This window comes from Lipotes vexillifer, unplaced genomic scaffold, assembly GCF_000442215.2.
Source record: "Lipotes vexillifer unplaced genomic scaffold, Lipotes_vexillifer_v1.1 scaffold250, whole genome shotgun sequence".
Taxonomy (NCBI): domain Eukaryota; kingdom Metazoa; phylum Chordata; class Mammalia; order Artiodactyla; family Lipotidae; genus Lipotes; species Lipotes vexillifer.
The window spans coordinates 1,613,600-1,634,632 of NW_006785198.1; the positions used below are offsets into that span (position 1 = coordinate 1,613,600).

Below are 21,033 nucleotides of genomic sequence, written 5' to 3' on the forward strand. Positions count from 1 at the left end.
CTAGAAGAATTAAAGAACAAACAAACAGAGATGAACAATACAATAACTGAAGTGAAGAATACACTAGAAGGAATCAATAGCAGAATAACTGAGGCAGAAGAACGGATAAGTGACCTGGAAGACAGAATGGTGGAATTCACTGCTGTGGAACAGAATAAAGAAAAAACAATGAAAAGAAATGAAGACAGCCTAAGAGGCCTCTGGGACAACATTAAATGCAACAATATTTGCATTATACGGGTCCCAGATGGAGAAGAGAGAGAGAAAGGACCCGAGAAAATATTTGAAGAGATTATAGTCGAAAACTTCCCTAACATGGGAAAGGAAATAGCCACCCAAGTCTAGGAAGCACAGAGAATCCCATACAGGATAAACCCAAGGAGAAACATGCTGAGACACACAGTAATCAAATTGGCAAAAATTAAAGACAAAGAAAAATTATTGAAAGCAGCAAGGGGAAAACGACAAATAACATACAAGGGAACTCCCATAAGGTTAACAGCTGATTTCTCAGCAGAAACTCTACAAGCCAGAAGGGAGTGGCATGATACACTTAAAGTGATGAAAGGGAAGAACCTACAACCAAGATTACTCTGCACAGCAAGGATCTCATTCAGATTCGATGGAGAAATCAAAAGCTTTACAGACAGGCAAAGGCTAACAGAATTCAGCACCACCAAACCAGCTCTACAACAAATGCTAAAGGAACTTCTCTAAGTGGGAAACACAAGAGAAGAAAAGAACCTACAGAAACAAACCCAAAACAATTAAGAAAATGGTAACAGGAACAAACATAGGGATAATTACCTTAAACGTGAATGGATTAAATGCTCCAACCAAAAGACACAGGCTTGCTGAATGGATACAAAAACAAGATCTATATATACGCTGTCTATAAGAGACCCAGTTCAGACCTAGGGACACATACAGACTGAAAGGGAAGGGATGGAAAAAGGTATTCCATGCAAATGGAAATCAAAAGAAAGCTGGAGTAGCAATACTCATATCAGTTAAAATAGACTTTAAAATGTTACAAGAGACAAGGAAGGACACTACATAATGATCAAGGGATCAATCCAAGAAGAAGATATAACAATTATAAATATATATGCACCCAGTATAAGAGCACCTCAATATATAAGGCAACTGCTAACAGCTCTAAAAGAGGAAATGGACAATAACACAATAATAGTGGGGGGCTTTAACACCTCACTCAAACCAATAGACAGATCATACAAACAGAAAATTAATAAGGAAACACAAGTGTTAAATGACACAACAGACCAGAGAGATTTAATTGATATTTATAAGACATTCCATCCAAAAACAGCAGATTACACTTTCTTCTCAAGTGTGCACAGAACATTCTCCAGGATAGATCACATCTTGGGTCACAAATCAAGCCTCAGTAAATTTAAGAAAACTGAAATCATATCAAGCATCTTTTCTGACCACAAGGCTATGAGAATAGAAATCAATTACAGGGGAAAAAAACATAAAAAACACAAACACATGGAGATGAAACAATATATTACTAAACCAAGAGATAACTGAAGAAATCAAAGATGAAATCAAAAAATATCTAGAGACAAATGACAATGAAAACATGACGATCCAAAACCTCTGGGATGTGGCAAAAGCAGTTCTAAGAGGGAAGTTTATAGCTATACAAGCCTACCTCAAGAAACAAGAAAAATCTCAAACAATCTAACCTTACTTGTAAAGTAACTAGAGAAATAAGAACAAACAAAACCCAAAGTTAGCAGAAGGAAAGAAATCATAAAGATAAGAACAGAAATAAATAAAATAGAAACAAAGAAAACAAAAGCAAAGATCAATAGAACTAAAACCTGGTTCTTTGAGAAGATAAACAAAATTGATAAACCATTAGCCAGACTCATGAAGAAAAAGAGGGAGAGGACTCAAATCAATAAAACTGAAATGAAAAAGGAGAAGTTAAAACAGACACCGCAGAAATACAAAGCATCCTAAGAGACTACTACAAGCAACACTCTGCCAATTAAATAGACAACCTGGAAGATATGGACAAATTCTTAGAAGGATATAACCTTCCAAGACTGAGCCAGGAAGAAATAGAAAATATGAACAGACCAATCACAAGTAATGAAATTGAAACTGTGATTAAGAATCTTCCAACAAACAAAAGTCCAGGACCAGATGGCTTCACAGGTGAATTCTATCAAACGTTTAGAGAAGAGCTAACACCCATCCTTCTCAAACTCTTCCAAAAATTTGCAGAGGAAGGAACACTCCCAAACTCATTCTATGAAGCCAGCATCACCCTGATACCAAAACCAGACAAAGATACTACAAAAAAAGAAAATTACACAACAATATCACTGATGAATATAGATGCAAAAATCCTCAACAAAATACTAGCAAACAGAATCCAACAACACATTGAAAGGATCATACACCATGATCAAGGGGGGTTTATCCCAGGCATGCAAGGATTCTTCAATATATGCAAATCAATCAATGTGATACACCATATTAACAAACTGAAGAATAAAAACCATATGATCATCTCAGTAGATGCAGAAAAAGCTTTTGACAAAATTCAACACCCATTTATGATAAAAACTCTCCAGAAAGTGGGTATAGAGGGGATCTAGCTCAACATAATAAAGGCCATATATGACAAACTCATAGCAAACATCATTCTCAATGGTGAAAAACTGAAAGCATTTCCTCTAAGACCAGGAACAAGACAAGGATGCCCACTCTCACCCCTATTGTTCAACATAGTTTTGGAAGTCCTAGCCACGGCAATCAGAGAAGAAAAAGAAATAAAATGGTTACAAATTGGAAAAGAAGAAGTAAAACTGTCACTCTTTTCAGATGACATGATACTATATAGAGAGAATCCTAAAGACACCACAAGAAAACTACTAGAGCTAATCAATGAATTTGGTAAAGTTGCAGGATATAAAATTAATGCACAGAAATCTCTTGCATTCCTATACACTAATGATGAAAAATCTGAAAGAGAAATTAAGGAAACACTCCCATTTACCACTGCAACAAAAAGAATAAAATACCTAGGAATAAACTTACCTAGGTAGACAAAAGACCTGTATGCAGAAAACTATGACACTGATGAAAGAAATTAAAGATGATACCAACAGATGGAGAGATATACCATGTTCTTGGATTGGAAGAATCAATATTGTGAAAATGACTATACTACCCAAAGCAATCTACAGATTTAATGCAATCCCTATTAAATTACCAATGGCATTTTTTACGGAACTAGAACAAACAATCTTAAAATTTGTATGGAGACCCCACATAGCTAAAGCAGTCTTGAGGGAAAAAAAGGGAGCTGGAAAAATCAGACTCCCTGATCTCAGACTACACTACAGAGCTACAGTAATCAAGACAATATGGTACTGGCACAAAAAAAGAAATATAGATCAATGGAATAAGATAGAAAGCCCAGAGATAAACCCACGCACCTATGGTCAACTAATCTATGACAAAGGAGGCAAGGATATACAATGGAGAAAAGACAGTCTCTTCAACAAGTGGTGCTGGGAAAACTGGACAGCTATATGTAAAAAAGTAAAATTAGAACACTCCCTAACACCATACACAAAAATAAACTCAAAATTGATTAGAGACCTAAATATAAGACCGGACACCTTTAAACTCTTAGAGGAAAACATAGGAAGAACACTCTTTGAGATAAATCACAGCAAGATCTTTTTTGATCCACCTCCTAGAGTAATGGAAATAAAAACAAAAATAAACAAATGGGACCTAATGAAACTTACAATCTTTTGCACAGCAAAGGAAACCATAAACGAGATGAAAAGACAACCCTCAAAATGGGAGAAAATATTTGCAAACGAATCAACAGAGGATTAATTTCCAAAATATATAAATAGCTCTAGCTGCTCAATATTAAAAAAACAAACAACCCAATCCAAAAATGGGCAGCAGACATAAATAGACATTTCTCCAAAGAAGATATACAGATGGCCAAGAAGCACATGAAGAGCTGCTCAGCACCACTAATTATTAGAGAAATGCAGATGAAAACTACAATGAGGTATCACCTCACACCAGTTAGAATGGGCATCATCAGAAAATCTACAAACAACAAATACTGGAGAGGGTGTGGGGAAAAGGGAACCCTCTTGCACTGTTGGTGGGAATGTAAATTGATACAGCCACTATGGAGAACAGTATGGAGGTTCCTTAAAGAACTAAAAATAGACTACCATATGACCCAGCAATCTTACTACTGGACGTATACCCTGGGAAAACCATAATTCAAAAAGACACATGCAATAATTGGCAGGGGTGGGGGGTTGTGGTGTGATGAATTGGGAAATTGGGATTGACATGTATACACTGATGTGTATAAAATGGATGACTAATAATAACCTGTATAAAAAAATAAATTCAATTAAATTAAAAAAATAAAAGGCACATGCACCCCAATGTTCATTGCAGCACTATTTACAATAGCCAGGTCATGGAAGCAACCTGAATGCCCATCGACAGATGAATGGATAAAGATGTGGTACATATATACAATGGAATATTACTCAGCCATAAAAAGGAACGAAATTGGGTCATGTGTAGAGACGTGGATGGATCTAGAGACTGTCATACAGAGTGAAGTAAATCAGAAGGAGAAAAATAAATATTGTATATTAACGCATATATGTGCAACCTAGAAAAATGGTACAGGTGAGCCAGTTTGCAGGGCAGATATTGAGACACAGATGTAGAGAACATATGTATGGACACCAAGCGGGGAAAGCAGCGGGGGGTGGGTTGTAATAAAAAAAGAAAGAAAGAAAGAAGTCTTTTTTACACTTCAAGAAGTTAAACATAGTCCAGAATAGGAAAATCTACAGAGACAGAGAGTAAATTAGTGGTTGCCAGAGGGTAGGGGAAGGGGAGAATGGGGAATGATTGGTAGTGGGTACAGGGTTTGTTTTTGGCACAATGAAAATGTTCTGGAATTAGATAGTCATAACGATTGCACAACTTTGTGAATGTACTATAAACCACTAAATTGTACACTTTAAACGTGAATTTTATGGTATATGTGAATTACATCTCAATGAACCCATTATTTTAGAAAACAAAAACATAAACAAAAACAACAAAAATAACCATAACTACAATGACTTGTTATTGGATAAAGAATACAAAAAGATTAAACTGTAACATCAATAACCTAAAATGTGAGGGGGGAGAAAGGAGTAAACACATAAAGTTTCTGTATGACATCAAAGTTAAGTTTTATCTGCTTAAACTATGATGTTAGAATTGTAATGTATTTTATGTGAGCCACAAAGGAAAAACATGTAGTAGAGACACAAGATTATGATAAAGGATTCAAGGCACACTGCTACAAAAGTCCAAAAATCACAAAGGAAAAGGGCAAGTGAGGAAGCAATGAAGTAGTCTGTAAAAGAATCAGCAAACAATGAGCACAATGGCAATAGGAAGTCCTTACTTATCAGTAATTACTTTAATTGTAAATGGATTAACTTATCCAATCAAAAGACAGAATGGCTGAAAGGATTTAAAAAAAGAGACCCAGCTTTATGCTGCCTACAAGAGACTCACTTAAGCTTTAAGGACATACAAAGACTGAGTGGGAAGGGATGAGGAAAGATATTTCAAGCAAATGGTAACCAAAAGAAAGCAGGGATAGCTATACTTATATCAGATAAAATAGATTTTAAGCTGAAAACAGTCACAAGAGACAAGGAAGGTCATTAATAATGATAAATGGGTCAATTAATTGATAATATATAATAATTATAAATACTTATGTGCCAAACTTTGGAGTATCTAAATATATAAAGTAAATACTAACAGAAATAAAAGGAGCAATGAGCAGCAATACTATCTTGTTTGGGGACTTTAATATCCTACTCTCTAAAATGGCTACATCTTCCAGACAGAAAATTAATAAGGAAACAGAAGATTTGAACAACCCTACAGGCCAAATAGACGTAATGGACATATAAAGAACATTCCATCCAACAGTAGCAGAATACACGTTCTTCTCCAAAAATGTAAAGATGTTCACATGGAACATTTCTGTAGATAGATCATATGTAAGTCCACAATACAAGTCTCTATAAATACAGTTAGATATAAATTATATCAAGTATCTTTCCAGCCACAATGGTATGAAACGAGAAATCAACAACAGGAGAGAAAAGTTGTAAAACTCACTAATACATGGAAATTAAAAAATATTTCTCAGACCCTGAAGCCCTAGGTGTCCCAGTGGTTTTAGCACGATGAGCTCAATCGGCACTAGGCATGACCTGTCAGCCTCTACCTTCTCTCCTGATGGGAGAGTTTTTCAAGTTGAGTATGCTATGAAGTCTGTGGAAAACAGTAGTACAGCTATTGGAATCAGATGTAAAGATGGCGTTGTCTTTGGGGTAGAAAAATTAGTCCTTTCTAAATTTTATGAAGAAGGGGCTAACAAACGACTTTTTTTTTTTTTTTTTTTTTTTTTTTTTTTTTAGTGGTACGCCTCTCCCGTTGCAGAGCACAGGCTCCGGACGCGCAGGCTCAGCGGCCATGGCTCACGGTCGCAGCCGCTCCACGGCATGTGGGATCTTACTGGACCGGGGCACGAACCCGCGTCCCCTGCATCGGCAGGCAGGCTCTCAACCACTGCACCACCAGGGAAGCCCACAAACGACTTTTTAATGTTGATCGGCATGTTGGAATGGCGGTAGTAGGTTTGTTGGCAGATGCTCGTTCTTTAGCAGACATTGCAAGAGAAGATCTAACTTTAGATCTAACTTTGGATATAACATTCCACTAAAGCATCTTGCAGACAGAGTGGCCATGTATGTACATGCCTATACACTCTACAGCGCTGTTAGACCTTTTGGCTACAGTTTCATGTTATAGTCTTACAGTGTGAATGATGGTGCACAACTTCCACTGTTTATCATTTTTAAAAACCAACTCTTACTAATTTTTTCTATTGTTTTCCTATCCTCTATTTCACTTATTCCTGCTCTAATCTTTATCACTTCCTTCTTGCTAACTTTAGCCTTATTTTGTTCTTCTTTTTCCACTTCCTTGAAGAGTAAAGTTAGGTTACTTATTTGAGGTCTTTCCCTTTTTCTAAAGTGGAATTTATCACTATAAACTTCCCTTTTAGAACTATTTTTGCAGCTGTATTTACAATAGCCAGGACATGGAAGCAACCTAAGTGTCCATCGACAGATGAATGGATAAAGAAGATGTGGCACATATATACAATGGAATATTACTCAGCCATTAAAAGAAACGAAATTGAGTTATTTGAAGTGAGGTGGATGGACGTAGAGTCTGTCATACAGAGTGAAGTAAGTCAGAAAGAGAGAAACAAATACCATATGCTAACACATATATATGGAATCTAAAAAAAAATGGTTCTGAAGAACCTAGGGGCAGGACGGGAATAAAGATGCAGATGTAGAGAATGGACTTGAGGACATGGGGAGGGGGAAGGGTAAGCTGCGACGAAGTGAGAGAGTGGCATGGACATATATACACTACCAAATGTAAAACAGATAGCCAGTGGAAGCAGCCACATAGCACAGGGAGGTCAGCTTGGTGCTTTGTGACCACCTAGAGGGGTAGGATAGGGAGGGTGGGAGGGAGATGGAAGAGGGAGGAGATATCGGGATATATGTATACGTATAGCTGATTCACTTTGTTATACGGCAGAAACTAACACACCATTGTAAAGCAATTATACGCCAATAAAGATGTTAAAAAAATAAAGCTTATGGACTTACAATATGAAAAAGAAATGTTACCTGAACTGTCAGAAAAAAAAATGATAAACAAAATTGACAAACCTTTAGCCAAACTCACCGAGAGAGAGGACTCAAAGTTAGAAATGAAAGAGGAGACATAAAGGATACCACAGAAAGAAAAAGGATCATAAGAGACTACTACATACAATTATTTGCCAGCAAATTGAAAACCTAGAAGAAATGGAGAAATAGAAAGATACTACCTACCGAGACTGAATCATGAAGAAATAGAAAATCTATAAAGACCAATGAATAAGGAGATTGAATCAGTAGTGAAAAACCTCTCAACAAAGAAAAGCCCAGGACCAAATGGTTTCAATGCTGAACCATATCAAACATTTAAAGAAGAATTAATGCTAAACTTTCTCAAATTTTCCCAAAATTTTGAAGAAGGAATACACCCAAAGACATTTTACAAGGCAAGCATTACTCTGATGCCAAGCCAGATAAGGATACTACAAGAAAAAAAAAATTCAGGCCAGCCAGTATCTCTGACAAATAGAGATGCAAAAATTCTCAAAATACTAGCAAACTGAATTCAATAAGCATATTAAAAGGACCATACACCATGATCAAGTGGGATTTATTCCAGGTATGCAAAGATGACTCAAAAATCTGCAAATCAGTCAATGTGATGTACCACATTCCCAGAATTAAAGAAAAAAAACATACGATCATCTGAATAGATGCAGACAAGGCCTGGAAAAAATTCAACAACCTTTCATGAAAAAAAGTCTCAACAAATTGGGTATAGAAGGAATGTACCTCAACATAATAAAAGCCACATATGAAAAACCCACAGCTAACATCATACTCAAAAAAAGCTTTTCCTCCAAGATCAGGAACATGGCAAGTGTGACTGGAAGTCCAAGCTTGAGCAATTGGGCAAGAAAGAGAAATAAAAGGCATCCAAGTTAGAAAGGAAGAAGTAAAACAGAAGTAAAACCATGTCTATTTGCAGGTGACATCTTAATATACAGAAAACTCTGAAGACTGTACCACAAAACTGTTAGCATTAATAAATGATTTCAATAAAATTGCAGGACACAAAATCAACCTACAAAAACCCAGTCATATTTCCACACACTAACAACAAATTATCTGAAAAAGAAATAAAGAAAATAATCCCATTTACAATAGCATCAAAAACAATAAAATACTTAGAATAAATATAACCCAAGAGGTAAAATATCTATACACTGAAAACCAGAAGACACTGATGAAAGGAACTGAAGAAAATACAAATAAATGGAAAAAGTCTCATTTTCACATATTGTTAAAATGTCCATACTATCCAAAGCAATCTATAGATTCACTATAATCCCTATCAAGATTCCAGGCAGTTTTGTTTTTATCAAAATAGAAAAAAGCAATTCTAAAATTTTCATGGAACCATAAAAGACACCGAATAGCTAAAACAATCTTGAGAAAGAAGAACAAGGCTGGAGGCATCACACTTCCTAATTTCAGACTTTATCAATACAAAACTATATTAACCAAAACAGTATGGTACCAGCATTAAAACAGACATATAGACCAAAAGAACAGAATCAAGAGCCCAGAAATAAACCCATGCATATAAGGTCAACTAATATTTGAAAAAATGTGATCATATACACACATATATATATATGTTCTCTATGTATACAATGTAATATTATTCAGTCATAAACAGAAGGAAATTCTGCCATTTGAAACAACATGGATAGACCTTGAAAGCATTATGCTTGTGAAATAAGTCAGAGAAAGACAAATACTCTATGATCTCATGAATATGTATTACCTAAAGAAACTCATAAGAACTCATAGAAACAGAGTTGTTTGGTGTTGCCAGGGGTGAAGAGATGGGGAGAATAGGTGAAGGTGGTCAAAGGGTACAAATTTCCAGTTATAAGATGAATAAGTTCTGGAGATCTAATGCACAGCATGGTGACTATAGTTAACAACACTGTACTGTGTACTTGAAAGATGCTAAGACAGTAACTCTTAAAAATTCTCACCACACACACAAAAAGGTAACTGTGTGAGGTGATAGATGTGCTAACTAAGCTGATTATGGTAAATCATTTAGCAATATTTATGCATAACAAATCAACAGGTCATGCACTGTAAACTTATGTAACTTATATAATACATGTCAATTACGTCGCAATAAAGTGAGAAAAAAAATGAAGAAGTTCAATAGCATGTGTGACACATGGGAAAAATATCCTTTTTCCTTGGATGTTAGGAAGGCTGATAACCAGTCCCTGGTTTGTTCTTTACTCAAGCCATAGTTCCACACCTTCAAATACCAAATGGACATATAAGGGGGACAAGAATGTGTGTGTATGGCTCACACTTGTGTGTGTGTGTGTGTGTGTGTGTGTGTGTGTGTGTGTGTGTAGAGGACTGAGTTCACTGAGTATTGAACCCAGCAGTACTCACTGGAGGACCCATTACACCTGGTCCACCCAGGGGCCCTGTGGTTCCTGGTAAGCCTGTCTCTCCTTTTTCTCCATCCTCTCCAGGAAGTCCCCTTCTTCCTGGGTTCCCCTGTAACACAGTAAAAATTTTTGAGAAAGGAAAAGTAGTAAAATAATTATGCCACGCAATAAGAGAATTTTGTTGGCACATAAAAAATTGCGTTTAATATTTGAAAGATCTCTCATAAACATCTACCTTAATCATAGCGTTAAAAGTACAATTTACCTTTATTCCATCTTTACCCTGGAGACCTTCCTCTCCAGCACCTCCTGGTTCACCCTATTTGGTAGCAGAAATGTAAGATTTATTATTTCGCTAAATCATTTATCTAAATTTATTTTTTGCCCCTGGTATCTATAGCAGTAGCAGGTTTATATACATTCATTCCTACTTCTACTTTATTTATAAGGAGTATTTGAAAGTATAATGAACATGATTTAATTTGCCTGGAATAACTCTGAAGATGATTTAAAGAGTCATAGCACTGTAAATTCAAACACAAGATGGTCTCAGAATATTAATAACTTTTGGATGATTAAAGGTAATATGTATTCATTTGGTAGCTTTGGGTATTTAGACAGCTATACCTATGTTTCTTAGTTCAAAGACTGTAAAGACTGAATTTCATAAAATTAGAGTATCTTGCTTTTCTTAATTTACATGGATTAATACAACTTAATTCAGTTAAAATCAGTGCACCAGATTTTTAAGGTCTGTATTTTCTCCCTTACAGAGAAGAGGCGACTATCAAGGCCCTGGTATATTTGGAAGTTGTCTTCTAGACACAGAACTTGTAGAAATGTAGAGCCACAATTTATGAAGCTATTAAAGAAGTACTGTCTCTCTTGCCACCTGAACTATTTAAAAGTAAATTAATCAGTGCGTCTTCACAGTTGCTCATTGCTCCAACTGCTGACACTTCCATTACCCTGGCCTCATACTTCCCACCCCCCTGAAAAAAAAGGGAAAATGAACAAGAAAGAAATCGAATGCAAAATACATCTCCCAACTTTACCTTTTAGTAAACAAATGTCTCTTGGTCCCTGTTATCTTGGAAAAAAACTTACCACAGCTTAAATTAACCACTGTCTATATTAGAATAACTTCTGTAAGCTATCTCATCACAATTATCTACAATTGTTTTTGTCTACAAAAATCTACAATTATTTCTTTGAATCTTGTTAACTTTGCATAACTCTAGTTTTTTGTTGCTGTTTTTCTAAACACAAATTAGATTTCAATGTCTGTCTGTCTTGTTAGGTCTGGAAATAGCATGAGAGTTGATCACTAGTATTTGTGAATTTCTTCTTCATGCTAACATTAGTGACAATCACAGTGACTCCACACATTTGGCAAGGATTCTGCTGAGTACATCTGATTCTGAGAAAAAGGATGTGTGTGGTTAGGACTCTCAATGCTACTAAATTACAATGTGAACAGGGTTTAGCATGCAGCTTTTGAAATTATGAAATAAAGACAAACATTTTCTATATGCACCAGAAAAGTTTATTATACAGTCTTTGAAGTCTTTAGGCTGAGTCTTGAGTCTCTAAAATAGGAGGGCCAGTGCATTAAAATGGTTTCTAGTAGGCACGTACCCGTAACCCTGGCTCCCCAGTCACTCCAACACTGCCTGCAGGTCCAACATCTCCCTGAAGAAACAAAGGGAAAGATTAAACTCTTTTCTACTAAAACTGCATGTCTAATAGTTATGGAGGGTATATCATGAAGACAGGGGTTCTAAAACATATTTTTTCCTTTTCTTCAGATTAATTTATTTATAATAGTTTGCTTTTTCATTAGTATTCCCTCCCATATATAACCGTATATATATATGTGTGTGTATAGATATACACACACATACTTATCTGCATATATAGAGAGACAAATAATATTTTTTTCTCAGTAATATTTTATTCTGACTCATTTGAGAACACTTTCCACTTTTATCTGCTGTCCTTTACCTGCTTCCAAGATGGTGGCTGTTTGCCAAAATATTGCAAACATCGGGGAGTCAATGGTGAAAGTTTAGAGACCTCCTTTACTATTTAGGAAGGTTACCTTTGCACCTGGCTCTCCTTGCAGACCAGATTCTCCCTCAATACCTGAAGGTCCCTAGAATAGAATGATTTGACACATTGTTTGTACACATTCCTTCACCAACATAAAGGCAATAACAACCTCATAAGAACATGGAAGTAATTTTCAGCCCAAGGATGGGATATCTATGTCCAGGAAAGGATTTTTGCTGCTCCTTTATAAACATCATGGCGTAAGACCAGATAATTTCTGGGACCGTTTAACAGTTCAAATGCTAAAACAACATCACCAGAAATCAGGACTGCTTAGACCAGTTTCTTCTAATCCTTCCTCTCGTCCTTTCATCTTTGGTCAAGACAAACTACTTCCCATTTCCTCTTCTAATTTTCTACCCTCAGACCCTTACTATTCTCTGTGTTTTTCACTTTTTATTCTTCCCATCTATTTATGTTGATCCCTCTTGGAATACACTTCTTGAAAAATATTCCATTTTCTTTATTGGTTTTATAAAATATATCACACAAAGAAGATATGAATTATATATATACATATATAAGGCATTTTTTTCCCATGCCCCTTTCATGGGTGGGTCCAGTTGGGAGGATTTTGGTTGAAGCTTTTATCTTGAAAACATATAACTTCTTGCAACCTCTGGCTATTTATAAGCTTCGAGCTCCTATAATTGCTGCTGTATTGTTTTGTTTATTTTTTCTCTTGGAGACATTTATCTTGTTGTTGAGAATACTCTGCCTGCCTCTCCCTTCTCTGCTTCCTCACTCTCTTCTCTTACTCTATGTGTGTGTATGTATGTATGTGTACTTATACACACACAATTATAAATACATACATATGCATTCTATAATCCCCATGTTTTCAGAGTAGAGGGGTAGTTTAAAGCCATTAACCTCTGATACTATCTTGACCAGATGTTTCCTGTTTGCTTTCTGTCTTCCAGGGATTCCTCAATAGTTCTGATCCATGGGTGATAACCTTTCTAATAATTATTAGAGATTAAAATATCTCTTATGTTGTTACAGTATTTTAGATGAGAAGTTCAATTTTCCATTTTGACTCAGCTTCCACAATCCAGACTCTCTTTGCTTCTTCCAAAATAAAAGCTATACAGGCATAATAGTACAGATGGACTTATAATGAAAAGCCCCAGCCCCATTCCTCAGAGGCAACTACTTTATAAAACAATTTGTTTTTAGTTCTCCTAATGGTTATTTCTATAACCAAGAAATCTACCTCTAATTCTTGATGTATTACCTTGCTAAAAGTTTAGTTCCCTTAAAACCCCCTCCATTTTACCATCATTTCACCAATTTTTAAATAGTTATATTATTTAAAATTTTCTGTTGGTTACCTTTGTGACTTTACTGTTATAAGAGGCAGTGTATTACAGTACTTAAGAGGAAGGACTATGAAGTGAGACTGCCTGAGTTTCTGCTCTGCCTCAGAAATGATAGAATTTAGTATCCTAACCTAAGGTTAAAATTATCTCTCAAGAGAGAATTCCAACTCTCTCAGGACTTCCTCCACATCAAAATTGCTTTTAATCCCCTAGGCCTCGTCTACTCCCATTTCACCCAATCTGTCAGCTCCTCTTGGCTTCTTTTATTCTTAGGCTAAATCCAATAGTTGATCTTCTAATCTCTGTGGTACCTCTTTCCTTATGCCAGTCTTGGATCAGCACTTTAAATTGCCTTCTCCATTTCCATTCCCAGTTGAACATCAATGGAAAAATTACACTCTTGTGCAAAGTGGCTTCATTACATATTGAGAGGCATAGTGACTAAGAGAATGGGTTGCAGAGAGAGACTGCCTAAATTTAAATGCGGGCTCTACCACTACTATTGCTATTGCACTACTATTGCACAGCTATTGCTCTTGAACAAGTTGCTTAACCATTTCATGGCTTAGTTTCCTCAATCTGTAGAATGAGGGTAATTGCATTACCTCATGGGGTATTGTGAGAATTCATTAATCAGGTAAAGTACATAAATACTGCTAGGAACATAGAAAGTTCTCTGAAGTTGTTACCTAGTATTAACAACATTATTATTAATATAATACAAATTCAAAGTCTCCTACTTCAGTTTTACTTTTAATAAGGTATATCTGCTTTTACATGTCTTTAGTCATTTCCCTCTTCCATTATCCTCAACCACTATTCTAAACCAGCATATTTTCCTCAATAGAAAATATGCTCAACCCCTACTCCTTATCATGACAGATTCTTGTCTCCTACCCTGTTAAAAAAATTTTTTTTTCAAGTTATGAGGTATGACATTCCTCTGCTTTTTTTTAGACTCAGAGGATGGATGTGGCATAGTATAGGTTTTCAGCATTGGCTTTTGAATCAGATTATGACTAACATTCTTCTTTTCTTGTCTCAGGAAAGGATATTGCCATCCATCCTGTTGAAATCTGGAAATAATTTTTGACTTCTCTTTCCCATTTACTTTCCATATCCCACAAATATGCAGGTTCTCCAGAATTTATGTAACAAACATTTCTCAAATACATCCACTTCTTTTTTTTTTTTTTTTTTTTTTTTTTTTTTTTGCGGTACACGGGCCTCTCGCTGTTGTGGCCTCCCCCGTTGCGGAGCACAGGCTCCGGATGCGCAGGCTCAGCGGCCATGGCTCATGGGCCCAGCCGCCCCACGGCATGTGGGATCTTCCCGGACCGGGGCACGAACCCGCGTCCCCTGCATCGGCAGGCGGACTCTCAACCACTGCGTCACCAGGGCAGCCCCATCCCCTTCTTACTTATGCTGACTACTTTAGTTTGCACCTCCATTGTTTCTTAACTAGTTGAATGCAACAGCTTTTTAGAAGGTATATATGTCTGCACTCTTGTCTTCTCAAATACATCTTCCTTGAGACTGCTAAAATAATCTTCCAAAAATACAAATCTGACTTTATCACTGCCCTGTGCCTACCTCACAATGACTTACTGTAGCCCGTGAGATGAAAAATTCAATCTTCTTAACAGAGTATATAAGATTTTTCGTTTGATCTAACCATTTCTCTGTAATTTCATCTATCATCACTCCTTGTTTTGACTTTAAGCATCAAAGAATCCACACTGTCTCATGTTTGCATGTTCCTACTCATACTACCCCTTTTTCTGGAATCGCCATATCCTTATTCCCTCTTTTCATACGGCTAACTCATACTCATTCCTTAAAACTCATTACCCTCCCCCTGCCTCAACACAGACAAGTCCTCTTTTTCCCCTTATCCAGGTAAGGTTACATACCCATTGCTGTACTCTTATAATGCCACGTGAATGTCTCCATCATTGGGTCTAACAGAAGTATAATGATCTTTTACATGATTATCTCCTGGAATAGATTATAAATGGCTAACGGAGTCAGGGACCATATCTCAGCCACCCTTGGACTCCCAGTGGATACACAGTACACAGCAAGAAAGCATGGCATAATCGTGGAATTAGAGAAGGAGAAAAGTTCTATTGGAATGTGGTTGAAAAGGTCTGCAGACATTAGACAATGCAGAACATTATCATGTTAAGAAATTGGCATTTTATTAAAGGCTATGAGACCATTGAAAAATTTCAAGGACAAGAATGATACGACAAAGGTAAACTGGCCACAAGTAGCTAAGGAATAATGGCAGTTGGAGGAGACATGGAATTAGAGCAGAGAACTGGAGCACCGGCAATGGGGACGGAAAGGAAAGGATGGAGGTGAGACATTAGTGGGAGCTTATTCAAAGGGAAAAGAGCTGATTGAAGGAAGGGAAGTCTAGGATGACTCTCAGTTTGGGGTTACTGGGCATAAGGGATATCTTTCAGTGAGATGAGAATAAAAAGAGGAATAACAGTGGGAAAGCGATGGGTTTGGTTTAGATATTTTGAATTTGAGATGTTTGTGGGATACCTAGGTGCATACATAAAAGACAACAGGAAATCAATAACTGGAGCCCCAAGGAGTGAGGCATGAGTTAGAGCTATCAAGCTAGAGCTATCAGAATAATACTGGTAATTAAAGTCTATGTGATAATATGATTGTAAGCTGAGGAAGAGGAAGGACAGTTTCCCATCAAGACTGAGGCTAATCAGAAGGTAAAAAGCAGAATCAAGAGGGAGCAGTTTCACAGAAGCCAAGGGAGGAGAGAATTTATGCCTAATTTTTTAGCGCTAAAGTTAGCAAACAAAAGAAATGAAGTAATTGGATTTTATAATTATAACAAGTATGGTTTATTATTCTAAAATATATCTTGAAGAAGAGTCACTTTTCAATATTCTTCTATAATGGAGTGAAGGGTTATCAAAGTTAACTCTAAATCAGTGAAGGGAAAGTTTTATTCACTTTTTGTTCTGTCATTTAAATGAACTGTTAAGGGAATTTTATATGCATAAAATTAGGTTCATACAACAGTCATCCCTGGTTCTAATAGAATTTTAGGTTTTATTTCCTGAATATGAAAGAAAACACTATAAAATTATTCTTCAAAATATATATACCTAAGATATCAACTTAACCTTAAGAGGAGTCTTACAAAAAGTATTGAGTATTGATGAACTAACAAGAAAGAGTCCCAAGAAAAATTACCTCAGCACCCGTTTCTCCAGGAGGTCCAGCATCACCTTGCAGTCCTCGTGGTCCCTATATTAAAACAAAATTTAGGATGTGAGAATTAAAATGTACTCTATATTTCAATTAACATATGCATATAATTATATCATATGTAATATAACACATAATACATTTATCAATGTATTATTTTACTCTCTGTATAAACAAAATTAAATCTTTAGTTGATTCATCTTTTTTTTGTTACTAATATTAAGCTTTCTTTGGATTCAAAAGAAAAGGAAAGGAAAGGAAAGAAAGGATGGTGCCTTTCATTCTTTCATTCCCTAATTCACTCATTCATTCAATAAACATTTATCAAGCATCTAATAATTATGAAATAGAGCGCTAAGGGCTTTCAGAGTTATCTTATTTAATGGGTAGGACAATTATAGATCCACTTAATATTCCTGAAAAACATATGACAAACAAAACAGCATTTTTAAAGAAGCAAATATATGGTTTCCAATGAAATAAAAATATGTTTGAGTTTGCTTAATGTCATACTTTATCATAGTAGTGAGTCCAGTTGAACAATTCCTCTGTTTCATATGAATAAATGTAACAATGTTTACATGGGGTAATCACTAAGGTGCAATAAAATGTACGTGGGACCTTTACGGAGATCTTTTCCCCTGTAATACTGAATAGTGTAATTATAAGTAAACAAACACTGAATAATTAGCTTATGGCCTGAACATTAAATTGCTAAACCTAAAGGATCTTAGTGTGTGAACCCATTTAACTGTCTAGAATTACTCTAGATAGATTAACACTTATTTAGAAACTAAAATTTAATGCTATTTGCCCAGCCATCTAAAGAAGCTGTTTGAATTTTTTGGTCTTTCTGGAAAGACAGTATAAAGAAGGTGTTTTTTTTAAGATTCAGAATATAACAAGATAGTTAAAATTCTATGAGTTTGTACTCCATCACAATTTGTGAACACATTTTAAAAAAAATGTGTTAATGGGGAAAAAATGTGGTATGGTTGGTTATCTTAAACTTTTTCTAAGTTGTTATATTAATGTTCATTTAAAAATATTTGAAAAGTATTGAAAGTACAAAAAACCCCAGATTAAGTAAATAATCCATAATCCTACCATACAGAGATGACACTGTAAATATACTTGCATATTTCCTTCTAGTTCTTTTGTGGAAGCATACTTATAAAACTTATCTGTTTTCTTTTAATTAATTAATTTTATTTATTTTATTTTTGGCTGTGTTGGGTCTTTGTTGCTGCGCTCAGGCTTTTCTCTAGTTGTGGTGAGTAAGGGCCACTCTTCGTTGTGGTGCGTGGGCTTCTTATTGTGGTGGCTTCTGTTGTTGCAGAGCACGGGCTTCAGGCACACAGGCTCCAGGTGCACGGGCCTCAGCAGTCGTGGCTCGCGGGTTCTAGAGCGCAGGCTCAGTAGCTGCAGCGTACGGGCCCATTTGCTCCGCAGCATATGGGATCATCCTGGACCAGCACTTGAACCCGCGTCCCCTGCATTGGCAGGCAGACTCCTAACCACTGTGCCACCAGGGAAGCCCCTAACTATATCTGTTTTATGTTTAAGATTCTATTTGAAATATAAATATTTTACCATGTTACTGTAAATATTTCATAACTAAATTGTTCAATGGCTACATATTATATTCTATCTAACATTCTGCAGTACCATAATTTAATCATTTTCTTAATGCTAGACATTTATATTGTTTATAAGTCTTCTTTACAGTAAAATTTTGCTTTATAGGATTTATTATATGCATATTAGACTATAAGTGGATGTTAAAGTCTGTAACATCAGATGACACTGCCAAATAGTTGAGATAAGTATGTGAATAACAGAATTATAAGGTTGGTATGTAAGCATTACATATGTTGTCCCTACTCAATAGCACAGCCATTAAAGATATTAAGAGGTCACTAATGTTTTTTCAATTATGGCTTATTAAATATTATGTATAATATTTTAAAATTCATGGATTCTCTTCAGAATGTAGTTTTACCCTATTATAAACGCACTGAGACAAACATCTTTGTGCAGTAGTCTTTTAATGCATTCTGCATTTCCACCCCTGGAATAGAGTCTGAAATGTAGCATTATCTGGTCATAAAGTGAAGTCAATTTCCAGAAAGGCTGCAATAATGAACATTCCACAAACAATGTATAAAGTCAGAATCTATTTCATTGAATTCATCCTAGCACAGAATATTATTTTTTAAATTCTTCATTAATTTGATGGACAATCTGGTATCTTAAAATGTATATATGCTTGACTACCAGTGAGGTTGAATATTCTTTTTGTTATTTGTTTATCAGCTATCTGCAATATTCTACATATTGCTTGATCATGTCCTTTGCCCATGTATTTTGGGGGTCATTTAAAAAAAGATTGTAGAGTTCTTTATGTGTTGCAGACATTAACTTTTTTCTGCCCTATTTTACTGCTAACATCTGCCCAGTTTGTGGTTTGTCATATTATTTTAAAAATATAATGTTAAAGATAACTTTTAACCCCTAAATAAGCTCACTGTAGAACATCTGGAAATACATAAAAGTAAAAATGGGGCTTCCCTGGTGGTGCAGTGGTTGAAAGTCCACCTGTCAATGCAGGGGACACGGGCTCGTGACCCGGTCTGGGAGGATCCCACATGCCACGGAGCGGCTGGGCCCGTGAGCCATGGCCGCTAAGCCTGCGCGTCCGGAGCTTGTGCTCCGCAACAGGAGAGGCCACAACAGTGAGAGGCCCCCGGACCCTTTAAAAAAAAAAAAAAAAAAGTAAAAATGACCCAAAATAACCACTTGACCCACTTAACATTTAATGTAGCTCCTTAAATCTTTTAGTGTTTTTAAAAATATCTGAATGGGAGAAGTTTAAAATTTGTATGTAGTTAAACCTGTCCAGTCTTTCATGGCTTTTTCTACCATATTTAAGTTTAAAACATCTATTCCCATTAAAAATTTTCACCTACTCTTTTGTTACTTATGGTTTTAAAATACTTATCTATTTAAACCATTGTTTTGATGTACTATGTGAGGTGAGTATCAAAACAAACTCTTTTAACCAAACAGCAACACTTCCTACTTTTCACTTTATGCTCTAGTGAATGCAACTGATTAAAGTCCCCTGAAAATATCAGGCTGTTTCATGCCTTCATGTCTTTCCTCATACTGTTCCATTCACCTGGAGTGCTCTTTCTACCCTGTTTACCTTGTTACTAATTTATCCATTATTCAAACCAAGTGTCATTTCCTAAATCAAGTCTTCTGGGAAACCCAGCTTGGGCTAAGTGTATCTCTTTTGTGCTCATTTAGGACTGTAAATTAATCTCTATTTTAGCATTTATCCTAATATGTTGAAATGATTTTTTACCATGTTACCTATATCTCTACTAACTGTAAACTCTTCATGGCTTAACAATAAGCCCCTTAAAATCCAGCACAGTCCTTAATATATCGTAGGCACTCAACAAACATTTGTTGAACTGATTAGAAAGGGTGATGCAATTATTCTAGCATCATTTTTAATTCTTATCTTCCCTACTGATGTGTAATGTTATCCCTATCAATATTAAATTCTTTTATATTCTTGGTTATTGAAAAGCTACCTTTTTTTGTCCCACATCTGTAAATCTAGATGGATCAATGTCACAGGGATTATTCTGTCTTTATTATTTCTTTTAATATCTAGTAGCAGTAGTCTTCCTCTTCTTAAAATATTAAGCTATTTCACCTGCTCATTCTTATAAGCTATACTGAGAATAATTAAATCCCACACCTGATTTATAATGGGTAATGAGAATTTTGAATGGGATTGGATTATATCTAATTCATTAATCTAAAAATAATCAGTCTTCTGTTTAGATGATAAATTGCCTTTCTGCTTAAGTCAGTTTCTAGGTCTCAGTAAATTTTCAAAATTTTCTTCATAAGTGTCCCATCTAATTCTCACTAAGGTTATTCTTAATTATTATGTTCTGTTTCTATCTTGAGTGGGATCTTTTTCCTATTATATTTTCTGCTAATTACTTGTGTGTAGGGAAACTGATTTTTAAAAACTTTATTATATGTATTGCTGTTATATTACTCTCTATCAGTAGTTGA

General features: G+C 35.7%; 1 protein-coding gene and 1 pseudogene across 1 annotated transcript in view; one reads left to right on the forward strand and one right to left on the reverse strand.

Moving 5' to 3' along the window:
• The window catches only part of COL24A1 (collagen type XXIV alpha 1 chain), a 382,692-nt gene that overhangs the window by 107,855 nt on the left and 253,804 nt on the right, over positions 1 to 21,033 (reverse strand). Inside the window, exons 33-37 of the mRNA XM_007457245.1 lie at positions 16,918 to 16,971; positions 12,354 to 12,407; positions 11,891 to 11,944; positions 10,518 to 10,571; positions 10,254 to 10,361 (exon numbers count right to left, since the gene is read on the reverse strand). Coding sequence (XP_007457307.1) covers positions 10,254 to 10,361; positions 10,518 to 10,571; positions 11,891 to 11,944; positions 12,354 to 12,407; positions 16,918 to 16,971 — 324 coding nt within the window. The remainder of the gene's footprint in view (positions 1 to 10,253; positions 10,362 to 10,517; positions 10,572 to 11,890; positions 11,945 to 12,353; positions 12,408 to 16,917; positions 16,972 to 21,033) is intronic.
• On the forward strand, positions 6,300 to 8,328 carry LOC103077194 (proteasome subunit alpha type-3 pseudogene; annotated as a pseudogene).